General features: G+C 37.3%; 1 protein-coding gene and 1 long non-coding RNA gene across 5 annotated transcripts in view; one reads left to right on the top strand and one right to left on the bottom strand.

Annotated features, from left to right (window-relative positions):
- FRG1 (FSHD region gene 1) overlaps window positions 1-20,297 on the bottom strand; it is a 25,484-nt gene extending 5,187 nt beyond the window's left edge. Inside the window, exons 1-8 of the mRNA XM_008710906.2 lie at window positions 20,038-20,297; window positions 17,921-17,991; window positions 9,895-10,020; window positions 8,724-8,781; window positions 6,965-7,079; window positions 4,558-4,662; window positions 2,293-2,384; window positions 1,662-1,772 (exon numbers count right to left, since the gene is read on the bottom strand). Of these exons, the coding sequence (XP_008709128.1) occupies window positions 1,662-1,772; window positions 2,293-2,384; window positions 4,558-4,662; window positions 6,965-7,079; window positions 8,724-8,781; window positions 9,895-10,020; window positions 17,921-17,991; window positions 20,038-20,099 (740 nt within the window). The 5' untranslated portion in view covers window positions 20,100-20,297. The remainder of the gene's footprint in view (window positions 1-1,661; window positions 1,773-2,292; window positions 2,385-4,557; window positions 4,663-6,964; window positions 7,080-8,723; window positions 8,782-9,894; window positions 10,021-17,920; window positions 17,992-20,037) is intronic.
- The window catches only part of LOC121105649, a 101,103-nt gene that overhangs the window by 22,749 nt on the left and 56,392 nt on the right, over window positions 1-21,962 (top strand). The window lies entirely within an intron of this gene.

Below are 21,962 nucleotides of genomic sequence, written 5' to 3'. Positions count from 1 at the left end.
GCTCTCATTTCCGCCCTTAGAGATTCTATATTCTCATTAACATTTTCGTTAATACTTTTTTCGAGTCTACATATCATCTTGACCATTGTTACTCTGAATTCCATTTCTGATAATTTGGTTATATCCATATCCATTAGTTCTGTGGCAGAGGCCACAGACTTATTGTCTTTTCTTCGCTGGGGGGGCATTTCTCCTTCTCGTCATTCTGATGAGGAGCGGTTGTGGGGTTGTCCAGAGCCCAAATTATTGACCAGGACCCAGGCCGTATGCCCTTGTTTTATAGGGATCTTAGGGATGTGGGCTTCTTGATTTTTCAGCCTGCCTTCTGGGGGAGGGGCCTGCCGCGCTGATACTCAGGCAACCCTGTTTGGGTAGAGTCTCTGTGTCCCCTGCGAGGGGGGATGGGGATAGGCACACTGTGAGCCGGTATTTCCAGGCTTTTGTTCTCTGGTGGCTTTCCCTGGCGGTGTGCTATGCCTCTTCTGAGAGAGCAGCAGTGGCCGAATCTCAGCCTCTGTCTCAGAACAGAGGGATCGCGGACCGTTCTCCACGGATGTTCTGGCCACTTTAACTCTGTTTCTGTTGGTGCTGCTCAACCCTGCAGCATCCCGGGATGTGCGGCCCACACCCGGCGTCCCAGCCCTCACTTCCAGGGCCGGCGCGTCTCTGTCCTTTGTGTTTCTAATACCGCCAGCCGCCAGCTGCCCCCGTGAGCTCCGGAGCTCCGTCTCAGTGTGGTTTGCGTGCGCTCCGGAGCTCCGGTTTTCAGACTGCTCGCATGCGCTCCCTGCTCACGGTCCCAGTCTGTTTTCTCGTGGGTGCCATCCGCGAGTCTGGCCTGCTCCCCTGTGCAGGTGGCTACCACTTCCCGGCGCCTCCCGTGCTCTCTGAAGCTCCGGCCCTCAGTCTGGTCGCATGCGTTCCCCGGCTCACGGTCTCAGTCTGCTCTCTCGAGGGTGCCCGTCTGCGAGTCTGCCCGCTCCCCCATGCAGGTGGCTACCGCTTCCCGGTGCCCGAACGTGGTTGCTCCCTCCCCCTTCCGTTTATCTTCCGATATCTGTGCGCTGTTTCACGGCTCCCCGCTTCGTACCTCAATACTCAGTCCTGGAGATGTTCATTTGTAGAGATCCTGATGTATCTTCCTGCGTCTCAGGCTGATTCCGTGGATGTTCAGGCTGGTCTGGTACCTATCCAGCTCGACTCAGGGGACGGGCTGAAAAAGGGGTCCCCTACTCCTCCGCCATCTTAACTCCAACCCCTATACTTAGAAATTTTTAAACTGATCGGTTTTTATCTGTTTTAGGAACCTGTACTGTTCTACTATAACCCACTAAATTTTGAAATTAAACTACTTCTTTCTAGCCCCGTTCTAATAATTATAGAAAGATAATGTTAAATAAATTTATGAAGGAGTTTCAGTTAAACCTGAATGTCTTATAACAAAATATGTAACTTTTTGGAACCTGGCTATTTTTAGATATTGTTTCATGGGTGATCTTTTCCCAGACTTATGATGTCCTTTTTAGGTAACATTACTATGTTCACAAATTAGAAGACAAAAATTGCAGAACTGTAATAATTGAAAAAAAGAACATTGGTGTTATATATGCCATTTCTATTGGATAATGAAAATAGTTGGAAATAAGTAAAAATATGCCTACCTGTCCAGAAGTGTTTCATGCAAAAATCCATCTTTCCGGGCCTTTTTGAGAATTTTACTGTCTTCTTTACTTATTTTAAGTTTGTGGTCTTGGAAGCTCTGAAATTTCTTTCTGTTAAGAAAATGCCTTTCTTGAAAATCATCTCAAACTTTGATTATACATGTTTACTTATGAACTTACAAATATTTTTAGACTTTTTCATATATTTAAAAAAAACTAATTGTATTTCTTTAAAAACATACAGCTTTTCAACTGCAAAGATGACCTTAGCGCTCCTCTGTGAAGAGGGCAGTTATTTGGGCAGCACTATGAAGCCCCACTTCCACTAAGGCATGTTGGCTGGAGTCCCTGAATCCTGGCTATGGAACAGCATTTGGTTGGCATTATGTACAGATAACCTATAGTCATTCTGTTAATGAACAGAGAGAAAAGACTAATCCAAGTGACTTTAGCTTTGAAAGCCAGCCAGGGTAACTAGGAAAACTGAAGCTCTGAGAAAAGAAAAGTATTCAGCTTAGTTCTTTGTCCTAGAGTCTATTTTTTGCTGCCTCTTGTCCTTCCAGTATTTTATGTGTCTTGAGAAGTACTTCAATGCCAAATCTGTATGGTCTAAAAGGAAAAGAATACGTACACATAATTGATTTCACACTGTTTAACATTTCCTTTGTCTTCTTCTGGAATGTCATCTTTTTTCTTAGTTTCTCTTTCAGCACAGGATCTAATCTGGACATTGAGATGAGAACCTAACAGGTTATACATGTCTCTTCCCCTTCCCCACTTTACTTATTTTCTAAGAACCCTCCAGGTGATTTCTTATGCAAATAAAGAAAACAATCAACTTAGCAATCAGATTCCGAAAAAGACAGGTTCTAGATATGTTTTTATTTATATATGTATAATTTATATAAATAATCGCTATTATGTTTCTCTAGAGCCTTTGCATCAGACACAAAAGATAAAATTATTTGAAAGACATTTTATAGATCAGGTTCTGCTGAGCAATTAGGCAATAATTTGATTAATTTTGGCCTCAAAGTAAATATCCAAATTACCCCTATAGATAGTGTTTATTTTATAACACTGAAAGTTTAAGATAGTAGCTATTTTAATTTGCATAGCTATTCCCAAATCCATTAAAACTTTTTAACATGACACAGCTCACTTTTACTTAACTGGAATCCACTCTTCCTTATATCCTTGTAAGTTGTGACAGATATTTACTATCACAATGCCATAAATTGATATAGCAATTGGGATCCACTGAGTGGGGCAAGAAGGGGACAGAATTCAGGCCCCAGGAACTGGCAATTTGCAACCCAAAGGACATAATTTTCATCTCCAAGGATCTTTGTGCTCTGAGTCCAATTCCAAGGCTGCTTAGAAAGTGGTGACCAATAAGGCAGTGCCAGTGCTACCTGTGTGACAGGTTTGGCTAGCAGGGTCTCAGCAGACCTGGGGACATTACTGGCCAGGGCCTGTGACAATACTACTACTTTCGGCAGGAGGGAATGTGTCCTGATAGGCTATAAGGTGGATGGCTGATAAGACTAGCAGAGCCTATGAAGTAAAATGCAAGGTGGACAGAGTTCTGGATTATCACTGCTCAGAGCTTCTAGGTACTTAATTAACCAAACAGACCCAGGGAAACTGTGACAGATACTTCATATAAAAACAGTTGTAATTAAATACAGCACAGTGTTTTGTTTTGTTTTTTCCCATAAAAGTGCAAAGTACTGTATTTTATTTGCATTGTCTTCAAAAATCATACTTCTGGTAAGTGAGAAATCCACCAGCATTTTTCTAATGACCTGTTTCCTGAGAGGCAGTATGGTATGGAGTGTCAGAGTAGTTTCCAGTCAGTTGGGCCTGGGTACACATCCTGTCTCTATCATAAGTACCTGTGTGAGTTTCATAACTGATTACAACAGGTGAGGATGTAAGGAGGCTCAAAGGCTCTCTCCTCATTGGTAAAGTTAAAATAGGTACCTCACAGGAACTTTATGAAGATTCAAGAAGACAGTGCATGTGTCACATTCAACAGAATACCTGCAGCTACTGGCTTCTGTTTTGATTTGTGGTTTTTGTTTTTTGCTTTTAATGTAATTGATAACTAACATTTTTCATACACCTTATAATTCTGCTTTTGGGAATTTATCTTCAGATATACCTGCACACGTACAGAATGATGCATAATCAAAGTTATGTGTTACAGCACTGTTTCTAAAAGACTGGAAGTAACCTAAATTTGCATTTATGAGGAACTGATAAATAAATTATGGCATATCCCTATAATGGAATATTCTATAGCTGTCAAAAAAGAGAAAATTTTTCTACATAGTGGTAAGGGAAAATCTCCAAGATAAAAGTATTAAGGAAAAAATAATCAAGGTCTAAAGGAATATATGCAGGAACCTAACTTTATCGTAAAAAAGTAGGAAATTATCAACATATATTTTTATTTAAAAACTCTGATAGGCTATAGACAGATGCAAGTCATGTCTTTATATGCTTGTATTTTTAAAATTTTGAACCATGTGAACATACCTATTTAAAAAATTAAATTTTAAAATTCAAGCAAGAAAAAAAAAGAAAATAGAGTCCTACAAAACATGTGAAACTACTCAGAAGAGGATACTAATACATGGAGGTAAGATATAATTATTTCTCTACCACATGGTACAAACAAACCATCAGTTATAGGATTTATAATCAAGCTTTTTATAATAAAGCTTATTTGGAGCATAGTATAAAAAATATGCATTACTTCTTTAAAGTGAAAGTAAATGACTACTCAACATTTTTAAGAGATACAGTCACATCACATATGTGACATGTATTAGTCTACAGAAAAATGAAAAAGAAAAAAATTTTAAAAGAAGAAAGATGTCATGATTACCTTTATCATTTCTTCTTCTCCTGCTGTTTTACTTTTTGCTTCTATATCACCTGCTTCATTGCATCTAATAAAGCAGCTATTTGAGGCCAATAAAGCCATTTTTCCCTGTATAAAACAAAATAATAACAAAAAAGTTACAAGACTACTGCAAAAGAATTCTTAGGTCTTGAGAATGAAATTAATTCCATCCCTTAGCCCCAAGTGTAAAAGTAATCAGTAAAAAGAATGTGGAGAAAACATAGAAAATAAAAAAAATACAGAAAAGAAAACCAAAATCACCTATAATCTTACTACTCAAAAATAACCCAATAAATATTTTTAGTATATTCTATGAGTAGGACTAAACTCTAACTAGATGAAATAGAATTGTTTCCTTAAGCCTTAAAGATCTATTAAGGATTTAACTGACTTTTTTTTTTTTTTTTAAGATTTTATTTATTTATGTGACAGACAGACAGACAGCGAGAGAGGGAACACAGCAGGGGAGTGGGAGAGGAAGAAGCAGGCTCCCAGCCCAGGAGCCCGATGTGGGACTTGATCCCGGAACGCCGGGATCACGCCCTGAGCCGAAGACAGACGCTTAACGACTGCGCTACCCAGGCGCCCCTAACTGACTTAGTTCTGTTTGAAAAATAATTTAGCTTTTAAGACAATAAAAAATTATATAATGCAAGTAATTTACTCAAATAATAGTGTTTTAAGTAAAATTTTCTTCATAATTAGAAAATATAAAAATATGTAAGAGCTAGCTTTTGGTGCTTTTGAGTTTACTACTCAGAACTTTAAGAATCAGGGGCACCTGGGTGGCTCAGTCGTTAAGCATCTGCCTTTGGCTCAGGGCGTGATCCCAGGGTCCTAGGATCGAGCCCCGCATCAGGCTCCCTGCTCCGCTGGGAGCCTGCTTCTTCCTCTCCCACTCCCCCTGCTTGTGTTCCCTCTCTTGCTGGATGTCTCTCTTTCTGTCAAATAAGTAAATAAAATCTTAAAAAAAAAAAAGAACTTTAAGAATCAATGTCAGAGGGGTGTTTTTATGTGGACAGAAATGATGGTGGGCAGAGGTACTACTGCTATTTTTGTTGAATGATTTCCTCCCCCAGTTTTACTGAGATATAACTGACATAATCACTGCGTAAGCTTAAGGTATACAGCATAATGGTTTGGCTTAACACTTACTGTGAAATGATGATCTTAATAAGTTTTAGCTAGCATCCATCATCTCATGCAGTTAACAGTAAGAAGAAAGCACAAAAAGAAAACAGTTTTTTTTTCCTTGTGATGAGAACTCAGGATTTACTCTCTTATCAGCTTTCCTATATATCATACAGTAGCATTAGCTGTAGTAATCATGCTATACATTATATCCATGGCACTTATTTATCTTGTAATTGGAAATTACCTTTTTTGATCACCTTCTTCCTCTAATTCCTAATCCCAACATCTACCACTCTGGTAACCAACCACAAGTCTGATGTCTTTTTCTGAGTTTTCGTTTGTTTTCATTTTTGAAGATTCCATATTAAGTGAGATCATACAGTTGTCCTTCTCTGACTTATTTCACTTAGCAAGGTCCATCCATGTTGCTGCAAATGGCAAGATTTACTCATCTTTTACGGCTGAATAATATTCCATTGCATGTGTATATACCACAACTTTAGCCATTTATCAATGGACATTTAGGTTGTTTCCATATTTTGGCTCTTGTAAGTAATACCACGAGGAACACAGTGGTGCAGATATTTTTTCAATTTAGTTTTTTGGTTTCCTTTGGATATATTCTCATAACTGGGATTGCTGGATCTTAAAATAATTCTATTTTTTATTTTTTGAGGAACCTCCGTATTTTTTCCACAGTGGCTGCATCAGTTTGCATTCCCACCAGCAGTGCATGAGCCTTCCCTTTTCTCCCCATCCTTCAAGCATTTAGCTCCTCTTTTTAAAGACGGCCATTCTAACAGGCAGGGAGTGATACCTTATTGTGCTTTTGGTTTGGAATTCTCTAATGACTGGTGATATTGAGCAACTTTTCTTGTACCTGTTGACCTTTTGTATATCTTCTCTGGGAAAAAAAGTCTAGTCAGGTCTTTTGCCCATTTTTTAATTGGGTTATTTGTTTCTTTGCTACTGAATTGTATCAGCTCTTTATATATTTTGGATATTAACCCCTTATCAGAAATATGGTTTGCAAATATTTTTTCTCATCCTATTGGTTGTCTTTTCACTTTGTTATTTCTTTTGCTGTGTTGCACTGTTTTTCAAGACTTTTTTAAGGTTATGAGTTTGTATTGGTTTTCTTCAATTTAATTATTGCACTCTACCTTTTTGGGTTTTAGAATATATATTCTCATTGACTGTTAAGGACTGTATCTTACATTGACAAGCAGCTTTTATGAACAATAATAGCACTTACATCTTGAAAGACTGGTTCCCATTGTTCTCTTGGTCCAATTGCATCTGAACGCCCCACAACAAGTCCATCTGAATTAATACCAAGGTATTTTCCGTAGCCAGATTTCAGGGCAATTCTTTAGATTAACAAAAAGGAAATGTTAAAAACTGAGAGAAAGAAAATTAAATATGGATAATAAAAATAATGTGTGTGTGTATAAAAATCCAGGCTAGCCATACATAGTCCAAATTTTCAAAAGCCACATGTGGCTAGTAACTACTATATCGGACAGTGTAGGTCTATATATGTAATTTCATACTGTACTTATAAAGCTCCTATTACATGCTGTCAAATTGCTTTCCAGAAAAAATCTGAATCAATTTAACATTCTCACCTCAAATCAGAAGAGTATCATTTCACCATGGATCTATTAACATTATACCTTTTTTGTGAAAAAATTAGAATATCAGATACAGGAAAAATAGTATCCCACTTAATTTATATTTTAACCATTGTAAGTGACATTTGTACTTCCTTTCCTTTTTAGTTTTTAAGTTATCTTTTTGTCCATTTTTCTATTGGTATCTTACTGTTTTACTTAGTGTTATGAATCCCGTACATAAATATAAAGAATAAAAACTCATTGCCTGTTAACGTTGTTGCAAATATTTTCCTCATTTGCCTATTTAATTAAATATTTTTTGTTTTCAACTGTAAAGAAGTTTGCATTTATTGATTTTTCTTCTGCTGCTTTTATTCTTTAAAAGTCTCTCAGGGGTACCTGGGTGGCTCAGTCAGTTAAGTGTCTGACTTCAGCTCAAGTCATGATCCTGTGGTCCTGGGATGGAAGCCCCACAAGCCCCATAGTCAGGCTCTGTGCTCTGCGCTTAGCAGCGAGTCTGTTTCTCCCTCCCAACCCCTAGTGCTGGCTCGCTCTCTCCGAAGTAAATAAATAAAATCTTGAAAAAAAAAAAAGTCTTTCACTATACGTACGGCCAAAGTATAGGAATGATAATCTTAATGTGATTTTTTTAAAGAAAAAAATATGATTCCTAACTTTTAGCTTACCAACCCCTTGTGATGCCAAGGGACTGATTTTATATTCATTTACAGGTTAATGATAGTATAATACAAATCATTATCATGTTGATGCAATTCAGTTTTTGTATGCACTACCCAAAGTATCATTCTGTACTTTTGCACTGTGAGAATAAAAAAGGTCAGCTTACAAGATGATTGTAAAAATTAGGAAATAAAATATTCTTTTGGTCTTCATGACTATGTAACATTCTCTACTGATTTTAATAATTTTAATAACATTCCTTTCTTCTATCTTCTTGTTTATCTCTTGACTTCTGACAAGTGAGTTTACATATCACAGCAACATCAGACCAGGTTTTGTCTTATGTCTGTTTTCTTTACATATCTTTCTAACTATATCTTATTTGGTCTGGGACATTATTAATACTCATTTTTTTCTTGCCTAGTATTATATATTGCAAGGAAACACAGTGTATGTTTTTATTTGGAGCTTTAATTCTCTTTCAAAGACATAGTTGCTGCAAATGAAACTTAATAATACCTAAATACAGCATATATAAATGTTATATTTTTTAAATGTCACAAAATATACTTTCAAAAAGATTGTTTTGCTTTTTACATCAAAATTGGTCTATGGAATTAAGTTAGCTTAATTAATTAGCTACATATAGAAATTTTTCAGCGAATAAAATTAAATTAAAAAAATAAAAGGTGATTAATTACAGTTCAACTTACTTACCTGGAATCAGACAATTTCACAGCTGTAAACTGCTCTGGAGGACTAGGGCCCTCATCAACTATAGGAGAAAAAAACATTTTGAAATAAATTTGACATTTGTTACAAATATACACATAAAGATAGTCTTAAGCTTTTAGAAAGTTTTCTTTTAAAATTAAATGTAAGAATATAATATTTTGATATAATCATAATACACTATTCAGATTACAGTATCAAGATCTACTTTATCTTCTTATAACTACAGTGTTAGTTTTACATACTTAATAGGTAAGTCAGCATGATATTTTTTTCTTTTTATGTTTTAAAATGCACTCAGTACATAGACAAATAATCATTTAATATTTTAAAAACTAAATGCTTTAACTTATTCAAGGGATGGACAATCATACTAAAAGATAGTTTTTTATCTTCTGATTATTTCATGTCTCACTAGTGCTTATTCTGATGGGCTAGAAGGAATAACAAAACTTCAAATTGTTAAAAATGCTCCAGATTAGCTTTGGCAAAAGATCTAAAGAATAAAGCAATCAAATCTTTGACTCAACTAGGTTTCCCTTTCAATTTCAATTATTCATGTTGCTTTTGATTTCAACTGATACTCTTGAACCATAAAGAATGTTTTCACATGCTTACACTGGAGAGAGGGATTTGCCAATAATTGGTAAATATTAAGGAAGGAAAAAAGGGGAAGAGTCAAATGCAATAGATTTATTCCTTTGGAATATACTTGAGATTAGTTAGAATTTGGCCTAAGTGAATGAATGTCATAAAATACATACTTTTTTTTTTTAAACGATTTTATTTATTTGAGAGAGACAGACAGACAGACCACAAGCAGAGGAAGCAGCAGGCAGGGGAGATTTATTCCTTTGGAATATACTTGAGATTAGTTAGAATTTGGCCTAAGTGAATGAATGTCATAAAATACATACTTTTTTTTTTTTTAACGATTTTATTTATTTGAGAGAGACAGACAGACCACAAGCAGAGAGAGCAGCAGGCAGGGGAGAAGCAGGCTCCCTGCTGAGCAAGGAGCCCAATGAGGGACTCAATCCCTGGGATCATGACCTGAGCCAAAGGCAGACACTTAACCAACTGAGCCACCCAGGCTTCCCTAAAATATATACTTTAAATGGTCTTTTCCCTTCCATTGCTTCTACTAGACACAAACCTTCTTTATGTGGAGCTCCCAGTGTAAAAAGTCCATTGTCAAGGGCATGTATGTAGGTTCCTTTATCCATTTCAATTGCTATGGTTCCTGATATTTCACCAAAGTTTGTTACTGTCCACCAGATTCCTAAAAAATAAAATCAATATTTAAATTTGTATTTTAGATTTGACACAAGGTTCTTACTTGTTGTTGTTATAACTTGTTTTTTAAAACTTTTTATTTTGCAGTTGTAAGAAGTAATACAGAGAGATCTCATATATCATTTACTCACTTCTCCCAGTAGCAACATCTTACATAATTAAAGTACAATGTCAAAACCAGGAAACTACCCTTTATACAAACTGTGAACCTTACTCAGATTTCATCAGTTTTACATATAATCATTTGTATGTTTGTATGTATGTGTATAGATATAGGGGACCACCAACCACAATCAAGATTACATTCTTTTCAAAATATAATACAGCAGTGCATGTGAAGGCACAAAATGATGGAGAACAGTATCTTCCATTCCCTCCCCAGCCATCCATGACTGCTCTCCAGAGGCAATGACTATTATAATCTGTTTCTTACGTATCCCTCCAGAAAGACTTTGTAGCACAGTATTTTTATTTTTTCAAGTTTTTATTTAAATTCCAGTTCGTTAACATAATAGTAATATTAGTTTCAGGTACAGAATGTAGTGATTCATCACTTACAACACTCTGCTCATCACAAGTGCCATCCTCAATACCCTTCACCCGTTTAACCCATCTCCCGCTCATGTCCCCTCCAGCAACCTTCAGTTTGTTATAGTTAAGAGTCTGTTTTCTGGTTTCTCTCTCTCTCTCTGTCTTCTTCCCTATATTCATCTGTTTTGTTTCCTGAACTCCACATATAAATGAAATCGTATTTGTTTTTCTCTAACGTATTTCATTTAGCATAATTCTCTCTAGCTCCATTACAATGCAAATGGCAAGATTTCATTCTTTTTTATGATCTAGCATAGCATTCTTAACCATGATTTTAGATTAGAAACAAAATGAGCAGAAACTATGTACTCTATGTACATGAACAGAAATGGGTTCCTTTTTTTATTCATTTTTTAATTCAAATATAATTAACATAGTGTTAACATTAGTTCCATATGTACAATATAATGACTCAGCAATTCTATACATTTCTCAGTGCTCATCAAGACAAGTTTACTCTTAATTCCTCTTCACCTATTTCAGGCATCTGCCTACTCATGCTGCAGTTTCAATACAATCTCTATTAAAATACCAATAAAACTTTCACAGAGCTAGAATAATCCTAAAACTTGTATGGAACCACAAAAGATCCCAAATAGCCAAAGCGATCTTGAAAAAGAATAATGCTGGAGGTATCACAATCCCAGATTTCAAGATATACTACAAAGCTATAGTACTAAAAACATTATGGTACTGGCATAAATACAGATATACAAATCTATGGAACAGAACAGAATGTCTAGAAATAAACCCACCCTTTTATGGTAAGTTAATCTATGACAAAGAAGCAAGAATTTAAAATGGGGAAAAGACGATCTTCAACAAATGGTGCTGGGAAAACTGCACCACTTTCTTATACCATACACAAAAATAAATTCAAAATAGATTAAAAACCTAAATGTGAGACCTGAACCCATAAAATTTCTACAAGAAAACATAGGCAGTATCCCTCCTGATTCTTTGACTTCGGCCGTAGAAACATTTTCCTTAGATATGTCTCCTCTGGCAAAGGAAACAAAAGCAAAATTATATTAAGACTACACCAAAATAAAAAGCATTTGTGCAGTGAAGGAAATCATCAACAAAACAAAAAGACAACCTACTGAGTAGAAGAAGCTAGTTGCAAATGATATATCCAATAAGGGGTTAATATCCAAACTTTATAAAGAACTTATACAACTCAACACCAAAAACACCATATAATCCAATTAAAAAATGGGTCGAGGACCTGAACAGAAATTTTTCCAGATAAGACACAGAGATGGCCAACATACACATAGAAAATGTTTAACATTACTAGTCATCAGGGAAATGCAAATTAAAACCACAATGAGATATTACTTTACACCTGTAAGAATGGCTAAAATTTAAAAAAGACAAATAACAAGTGTTGGAGAAGCTGTGGAGAAAAAGGAATCCTTGTGCACTGCTGGTGGGAATGCAAATTGGTGCAGCTACTGTGTAAAACAGTATGGAGTTTCCTCACAAAATTAAAAATAGAATTACCACATGATCCAGTAATTCCACTACTGGGTATTTGCCCAAAGAAAATGAAAACACTAATTTGAAAAGACAGATGCACTCCTGTGTTTATTGCATCAGTTTGTTGCTGGACTTTTTGTTCTGTTCTATTGATGTATTGTTTTTATGCTAATATCAAACGTTCTGATTAGTATATCTTTGTAATATTATTTGAAATCAGGAAAGTGTGGTACCTCCAGCCTAGTTCTTCTTTCTGAAGACTGCTAGCTATCTGGAGTCTTTTGTGGTTCCTTACAAATTTTAGGATTGTTTATTATTCGTGAAAAACGCCACTGGAATTTTGATAGAGACTGCACTGAATCTGTAAATTGCTTTGACGTAGTATGAGTATTTTAACAATTTAATTCTTCTGATCTATGAACATGGAATATCTTTCCATTTATATGTGTCTTCTTCAAATTCTTTTATCAATGTCATACTTTTCAATGTACAAGTCTTTCACATCCTTGGTTAAATTTATTCCTAGGTATTTTATTCTCTTTGGTACAATTGTAAATGGGATTATTTTTCTTAATTTCTCTTTCTGATAATTCAATATTAATGTATAGAAATACAACAAGTTTCTGTATGTTGATTTTATATCCTGCAACTTTACTGAATTCATTTATTAGTTCTAACAGTTTTTTGGTGGAGTCTTTAGGGTTTCAGTACATAAGATCATGTCATCTGCCCATAGTGACAGTTTTATTTCTTCCTCTCTGATTTGGATGCCTTTTCTTTCTTTCTTTTTTGCCTAATTGCTTTGGCTAAGGCTGCCAATACTATGTCAAATAAAAGTGGCAAGAGTAGGTATCCTTGTCTTATTCTTGATCTTAGAGGAAAAGCTTTCAGATTTTCACTGTTGATTATGAAGCTAAATTGTATGTTAGCTAAAGGAGAAATGTGTCAGTCATTGATAAGATATTAGATGATATTAAGGAACTGTTAGGTCTGATAATGATATACTCTTACGTATTAAAACAGAGAGCAGAGTGCCTGGGTGGCTCAGTCAGTTAAGCGTCTGCCTTCAGCTCAGATCATGATCCCAGGGTCCTGGGATCGAAGCCCACATCAGGGCTCCCCACTCAGCGGGGAGCCTGCTTCTCCCTCTCCCTCTGCCTGCTTGTGCTCCCAATCTCTCTCTCTCTCTGTCAAATAAATAAATAAAATCTTTTTAAAAAAAATAAAAGAGTGAAACAGAAGGAAAGAGAGTGAGACTGCTTTATCGGCTTTGTACATTTATGTATAAATGGGTAGAATGACAGAATATTCTGTGTTTTACTTTAAAATTCTTCAGAAAAAAAATAGGGCGCCTGGGTAGCTCAGCTGGTTGAGTGACCAGCTCTTGATTTCAGCTCAGGTTATGATCTCAAGGTCATGGGACTGAGCTCCGCAGCAGGCTCCACACTCAGCCGGGAGTCTGCTTGAGATTTTCTCCCTCTCCCTCTGCCCCTCCTCCCATACACACACTCTCTCTAAAACAAAATAAATAAATCCTAAAATTCTCCAGGAAATATTGTGCATAGGATATTATCTCAGAGTAGGCAAGTATGTAAGTGAAACAAGATTGTCAAAATAATGATCATTAAAAATGCTGGGGGTATGGACACATGGGAAATTCCTTATTCTCCTCTTCACTTATGTATTAGTTTGAAAATTTCCATAATACAAAGTTTTTAAAAATTCAGTTTATCACATCACACAAGATTTCCTATTCATCTAAACAAGAAAGGCTTTTTATACCCGATTAAAAATTAGTAAAATTTTCACTTACATCAAGTTGGACTTCTACCTAATTTCATATATACAAATGAACTCAAGATGGATCAAAGACCTAAATTTAAGAGCTAAAACTATAAAACTCTTAGAAGAAAACATATGATAGAAGCCTCACAATATTGGATTTGGCGATCATTTCTTGGATATGACACCAAAGGCACAAACAACAAAAGAAAAATTGGACAAATTGGACTCATCAAAATGAAATCTTTTGGGGCACCTGAGTTGCTCAGTCAGTTATGCATACGACTTTTGATTTCAGCTCAGGTAGTGATCTCAGGGTTGTAAGATTGAGCCCTGAGTCAGGCTCCGTACTAGGCATGGAGCCTGCTGAAGATACATTAATGGCCAATGAGCACATGAAAATCGCTCAATATTGCAATTCACTGAGGAAATGCAAACTGAAACCATAATGAGATACTATTTCATACCCATCAGGATGGCTGCTATCACAGAACCAGAAATAACAAATGTTGGTGAGGATACGGAGAAATTGAAACCCTTGTGCACTGCTGGTGGGAATGTAAAATGGTACAGCGACTATGCAAAACAATTCTCACCAAATTAAAAACACAATTACCATATGATCCAGCAATTCCACTTCCAGGTATATGCCCAAAAGAACTGAAAGCAAAGTCTTGAAGAGATATCTGTACACCGATATTCCTAGCAGAATTATTCACAATAGGCAAAAAGTGGAAGTAACCCATGTGTTCACTGAAAGATGAATGGAAAAACGAAATGCTGTATATACACACAATGGAGTATTATTCAGTCTTAAAAGGAAGGAAATTCTGACACATGCTACAACATGGATGAACCCTGAAGACCTCACCTGATTTCAAAACATTATGAAGTGACAGTAATCAAAACAAATATATCAGCAGAACAACAGACAAATAAATGAACAGAGTCCAAAATTATACTAACCCATATAAAGACAATTGATTTTTGACAGAGATATCAAGGCAGTTCAATGGAGAAAGGAAAGTCTATTCAACAGTGGTGCTGGAAAACTGCGTATCAATATGAAAAAATGAAAAAAGAACACTGACCCCTAATTCACCCCAGACCAAACATCAATTTCAGACAGATCGTAGATCTAATATAAAAACTAAAACTGAGGCCTCTTAAAGAAAATGTGGAAGAATATCTTCATGACCTTGGGATTAAGCAACAATTTCTTAGATTGAAGATATAAGGTGGTAGCCGTAACAGAAAAAAAGTAATAGATAGGGTTTTATAAAAACTAAAAACTTCTATATACATGTATCAAACCATTATGTTGTACAACACCTAAAACTAATACTATGTTGTATGTGAATTTTATTATAATTGAAAAAAGAATTCTAACTTTTGCTTTCAGAAAAATACCATTTAAGCAAATTAAAAGTAAAACCACAGACTGGGAGAGAAGACTGAAAACAGAACTGTATTACTTCTTGGTGGCAGTATAAAATGGTGCAACCACCTTAGAAAATGCTTGGTGGTTACTTATATAGTTAAATATCCACCTATTCTTTGACACAGCAATTCCATCTCTAGAGATCTATCCAAGATATTTACACTAACTTTAGAATTGATTTGCTATTTCAAAAAAAAAGTGAAATTTTCTAGAATATTATCTTTTAAATTTTTTTTTGAAGATTTTATTTATTTATTTGACAGAGAGAGAGAGACAGCGAGAGGAACACAAGCAGGGGGAGTGGGAGAGGGAGAAGCAGGCTTCCCACTGAGCAGGGAGCCCGATGCAGGGCTCAATCCCAAGACCCTGGGACATGACCTGAGCCGAAGGCAGACACTTAACGACTGAGCCACCCAGGCGCCCCTAGAATATTATCTTTATACCATTTCATATAAAATGTAAAGGAACCAAAATTTATGAAATTTCAAAATGTGACTGGCCAAGGTTTTTTTTTTTTCAGTTTACATATTAGAAAGATTTATTCATGTGTAAAACATTCACTGGGCATTTACCACTGCTTAGGATTGAGGGAAGCACTGGGAATATATTAGTAGTAATATTAGAACTGGTACATACTTTTACTGCTATGATTGTTTGAAAGGAGAAAAAAAAATCTCAGCAGCTCCTGTCCTATAGTTCCCTTAATGATTTGCTTACAGATTTACCTGCAATAGCACTCACCCCTTCTTCTTTACCTCTGGTTTCAGAAATGTCTTGTTCAAGGCAAATCCCTCCTATCTGAGCAGTAGATGATTTGTTCTGTGACATTCAAGGTGAGGATATCTCCTTGCCAAAGTAATGGTCTTAACCCATTACTAGTTGAAAGCTTTGCTACTCTTACCCTAGCAAATCACCATAAAAAAAGAAAATGCTTAATAAGGGGGTGTCTGGGTGGCTCCATCTGTTAAGCATCCAACTCTTGATCTCAGCTCAGGTCTCAATCTCAGGGTCTTGAGTTCAAGCCCTGTGTTGAACTCAGTGCTGGGTATGGAACCTACTTTATTTTTTATTTTTTTTTTAATGTTTTTTTACTATGTTAGTCACCATACAGTACATCCCCGGTTTTTGATGTAAAGTTCGATGATTCATTAGTTGCGTGTAACACCCAGTGCACCATGCAATATGTGCCCTCCCCACCACCCATCACCAACCTATCCCATTCCCCCACCCCCTCCCCTCTGAAGCCCTAAGTTTGTTTCTCAGAGTCCATAGTCTCTCGTGCTTCATTCCCCCTTCTGATTACCTCCCCCTTTCTTTATCCCTTTCTTCTTCTACTGATCTTCCTAGTTCTTATCTTCCATAGATGAGAGAAACCATATAATAATTGTCTTTCTCTGCTTGACTTGTTTCACTTAGCATTATCTCCTCCAGTGCCGTCCATGTTGCAGCAAATGTTGAGAAATTGTTCTTTTTGATAGCTGAGTAATATTCCATTGTATATATGGACCACAACTTCTTAATCCAGTCATCTGTTGAAGGGCATCTCGGCTCCTTCCACGATTTAGCTACTGTGGACAAAGCTGCTATGAACATTGGGGTGCATATGGCCCTTCTCTTCACTACGTCTGTATCTTTGGGGTAAATACCCAGTAGTGCAATGGCTGGGTCATAGGGTAGCTCAATTTTTAACTTTTTAAGGGACCTCCACACTGTTTTCCAGAGTGGTTGTACCAACTTGCATTGCCACCAACAATGTAGGAGGGATCCCCTTTCTCCACATCCTCTCCAACAATTGTTCAAGTGGCCAAGTTTTAAAAGATAAAAAAACTGCTTTAAAGTACAGATGTGGAAAGGGTCAGAAAGCAGGCTGGTTAAATGTGTTTGGGTCAGTTTATCTCTGGTACCATTTACAGGCTATCTTGATGCTCTCTGTTCTGTTTAATTAAGATTTTCATTCATTTCACAGGATACAAAATAATCATTTTTACTGTGAATTATTTTTACTGTTCCTTTAGGGACATACATATCACTGGCTTCTACAATTAAAATGCATACATGTTCAGGGGTTCTTGGGTGGCTTGGTCTGCCTTCAGCTCAGGTCATGATCCTGGGATTCTGGGATCGAGCCCTGTGTAAGTCTGCTTCTCCCTCTCCCCTTTCCTGTCCTCATGCTCTCTCTCTCTCTCAAATAAATAAATAAAATCTTTTAAAAAACGCATACATGTTCAAAGAAAATAATTTGTGAAATATATTTAATTAAATAATATTTATCTATATCAGGCCTTTAAAATTATGTTCAGAATCTCTGGCCTATTAAGTAGTCTAATGATGGTATCTATTAAATCAGAGAGCTATATTTCTTCTCTCCATGCCTAGTCCTGATGATGAAAAAAGGCATCAGTCACATCTACTGTGCAGACAATAAAAGGAATCTATAACTTTAAATAATATTGAACACTTTAAGAAAACTATGTATAGGCCACAAGTTCTCTTGACTTTCTTTGAACTACCTATCCCTAACTAGGAAAATACTTTTAAAGGCATCTCAACCAATGTTAACTTTTCTCAGAATAAAGTACAGAAAACTTACCAACAATATCAAGTTGAGTTTCTTCATCTTCTTCTCTTTTTCTCTTCTTCTCTTTGCTCTTTTTCTTTTTACTGCAGGAGGTAATTTATATAGATGAGTTTAGAAATACTGATTTGATGTTAAGTATCACAAGATGCAAACTTAGAAGAATCTTTTAAGCTGTACACAGATTTATGAATTATTGATTTACAGTTATCTACGTGATATACTCTCTTCTAATATTGAGAAATCACTTCTGATCCTTATGTATTGTGTTATAGTTAAGAGAACAGGTTCCGGAGCCAGGCTGCCTTTTTAATCTTGATATTGTCATTTCTTAGCTCTGTGACTTTTGGAAAATTTACTTTATCTCTGTCAGTTTCTCACCTGTAAAATGAGGATAATAATTTAGCTACGCTCTTAAGGTTACTGTGAGGATTAAGAGATGATGTGTACCTTCATATGTTGCTGGTGAAAATGTAAAACGGTATAACCACTTAAGAAAATAGTTTGGGGTTCTTCAAAAAGTTAAACACAGAGTTACCATACGACCTAACAATTTACTCCTGGTATATATCCAAGAGAAATGAAAACACATATTCACACAAAAATTTTATTAGGATAGTCAAAACAGCATTATTCATAAGAACCAAAAAGTGGAAACAACCCAAATGTCCATCAGCTAATGAATGGAAAAACAAAATGTGTTATATCTATACAATGGAATATTATTCAGCCATAAAAATAAGAGTACTGATACATGCTACAACATAGATGAAACCAGATACAAAAGACCACATACTGTATGATTCCATTTATATGAAATACTCAGAAGAGGCAAACTGCTATAGGCAGAAAGCAGACTAGTGGTTGCCAGGGACTAGGGGAAGAGTGGACGCTAATCATTATGGGGTTTCCTTCTGAGATGATAAAAATGTTTGTTGGCAACTTGATAGTGGTGAACTTTGTGAGCACACTAAAACCCACAAAATTGTACTTTATAGGGTGAATTTTATGATACATGTATTATATATCAGTAATTTAAAAAAACAGGGTGGTTTAAAAAAGTTATACTGAAAATGCTTGGAATAGTTCTTGGCACACAGAAACTGCTCTATGTGTGTTAATAATGATTTATGGTTGTGATAATTTAAAGACATTTGTTTGTATTTTCATCAAAACGTAAACTTTCAGAAGCTAACTCGCCCCCTCTCCTATAAATTCAGACAGTACAAGTTTCAGATTTATTCAGGATAAATTGTGTGATTCCAGACCCGTAGGCAGAGTTCTCAAGGGCAGTGGCTTCAGTTTGCTCCTTAACGCTTTCTTTCATCTTACCTAAAAGTACCAAAAACTATCACTGAGACACGCTGAAATGGTTAACATTTGTATGAATAATCAACTCTGAGCAAATCTATCAGTAAAAAGAGAGGTGGGGATATGAGTGGGCCGATACCTTTTCCTAAAAACCCAATAATCATAAATCACCACTACGACCTTCTCCTTGCCTCTGGCTCTACTTACTGTACATATTATCTCATTTAACCCTCATAATAATTCTTTTATAGTAACATTAATCTTTCCTAATAAATGAGTAAGTGGAAGCTCAAGAATGTTACCGAACTTGCCACAAACTACAAAACTAGTAACTGGTGGTAATCCAGATTTGAGCCGTTACCGCTATCAAAACCCACACCTGCATATTGTATTTAAAACTTAAGGACTTTTTTTAGGGGGGAGGGAAACAATGGTGAAATTATCCCTAATAAAGGAAGTTATTGTTATGACCTACGTCATCAGACTAAGGCGGACGCATCATGCGGAGGTCTGGAGGGGGGCCTTATTAAGGGACCCAAACTTGTGGCTCCTGGGCTAGTGGTGTCGCTCTCCTGTCTCCTGCCTTTTGAAGGCGCGACAGTCAGGGCGCGTCTCGGGCGGCTTGTCTCTCCAGCTCCTTACAGGCGCCCGGAACTGAGTCACAGCATCAGTCCAGCCGGGACCAGAGGCCAGGCCCAAGCGCTGGGAGCCTGAACAACAGCCCTCTAAGGCTTCCGTGAGACTATCTACGGGGGAGGGGAGGCGAGAGCGGAGTGCTGTCAGAAAAGAGCCAGAGTCTCCCGCACAAACTTTGGCCTTACCTCTTAGCCTTGGTTCCCTTGAGGACGAGTTTGGTAGACTTCACATACGAGTATTCGGCCATAGTTCTGGGGACACCGTATAAGGAGGCGAGAGCTGGCTAAGAAGAAGACACCTCCACTGGAGTAGGAACTGGCGAGGGAGGCCCCCAAATAGAAACACTGCAGACTCCCTGAAAGCGTACGTAACCGCGGAACTGGACTTGCCCCTTCTGAGTCCCTAGTGTTTTTTCACCCGACTCTTGAATTCTACTTCCTGTGTGCTGTCTGGGGCTACGGCAACTGCAGAGGGCCGTAATACAGCAGGGCTCATTTGCTTTTGAGAACTGAATGCTCGGGTTTCCCTAAATGAGGAAACCTGGGAAGACGCGCCCTCTGGTGGACGCAGAGGGCCTAATACCTGTGGAGCCATTCTTGAGGTATCCTCCTGATAGGTCTCAGGAGAAGGGCGACAATTTGATCAGCAAGAAGGTGATACGACTCAATCAGCCCTCCCCGTTCTACTAGCTGTGAGCTGGGCCTGACTACCCCTCGCGACCGAGTGTATTATGGGGCCTCGGACGACTTACAAGCTCTTCCAATTCCATAAACGCTTATTGTATTAACTAGAGGGACTTGAGTAATGTACAGGAGACAACTAGGGAGTAAAAGAAAATATAATTAAGTGCATAAATTTGGGCCACGGATTTCACAAGCGCTGTAGGAATTTGGGTGGAGGTGGGGTGGGAGGTTGACGTTGAAAACTAATGTAATCAGAGAAGTCTGTCTGTGTAGGATGGGTCTTTACCGAGGCTTTCAGTCTCAGCCACTATTTCTCCTGCCTGCTCCAATCTCTTCAACAGTTGCATAGTTCACTTCCCTGATTCCATTTTCTCCCGCTTCCAAACCATCTCTGATCATGCTATCCCCAATGATGTTTCTAGAGAAATAGCCGGTTATTCCTCTACCTAAACTCTATTAAAGGCAGCCTATAACTTTCAAGAGGGAAAATCCTGGCATCACTTAATAAATTATTGACAGTCTGGCCTCTTTTCCCACCACTTAACCCCTGCCACCCTACTTCCCATCACACTAAGCGGTTGGAAATGTTTGTATGTTCTCTGTTTGCTTCTGCTGCCTGGAATGCTGCCCTTTCCTCTTTCCCACGCTCTTCACTTGGCACAGTTTTTCAACCTTTAAGACAAGCTGGGGCATCGTTTGCTTCTGTGAATATTAATAAAGGGAAACCTCACTAAAATCGAGAAAGGAGGAGAGAAGAGGAAGTTAGGAGGCGAAGCCTTACCACTCAACTTCAATTACAGGAAGGATTGTCAATTACAGACCCCAAGAGAAGAATCAGCAGCAGGAAAGAATCATCAATTACCCGCCCCTGCAAGGGAAAGACTTATATTGTATCTGCTCAAGATCTCCTACCCCCGCAGCTCAGCCCATTAGAAACCATCATCACCTGGACTTCTTTTTTTTTTCCACTGGACTTTTGCTCAGAATAATCCCTCCCAACTTCCTCCTTCTTCTATGCAAAATTGTGTTCCTCTTCTTTGTTTGTTGGACTTCCCCATGGTTTTGCCATAGCTTGCATGTCCCGAACTGCAATTCTGTTATTCCCTAATAAACCCATTTTTGCTAGTGAAATAACTGACAGATTTATTTTTCAGGGTAGCATTCCAAAACATCATGCCCAAGAATCCTGCATTCCCGAAGCATCCTGCATTTCTCCTTCTGTAGCTAATTATGTGCTTTTTCAGGGCAGAAACATAAGTAGGTCATTCATCTTTCTTTCACCTATACCTCGTGCAGTACCTGCATAAATGTCTGTTAACATGTTAAGGTTCTAAAGCCCGAAGTGTAGCTGTGGGATAATAACAAGAGTGGCATATAAGAGTGTGGCTTAACTAGATAGGAGGGGTTTGGGTAGAAAAATCGGAGGA

The sequence above is a fragment of the Ursus maritimus genome, unplaced genomic scaffold (genome assembly GCF_017311325.1).
Source record: "Ursus maritimus isolate PB19 unplaced genomic scaffold, ASM1731132v1 scaffold_28, whole genome shotgun sequence".
NCBI lineage: Eukaryota > Metazoa > Chordata > Mammalia > Carnivora > Ursidae > Ursus > Ursus maritimus.
This window is presented reverse-complemented; position numbering and strand designations above follow the sequence as displayed.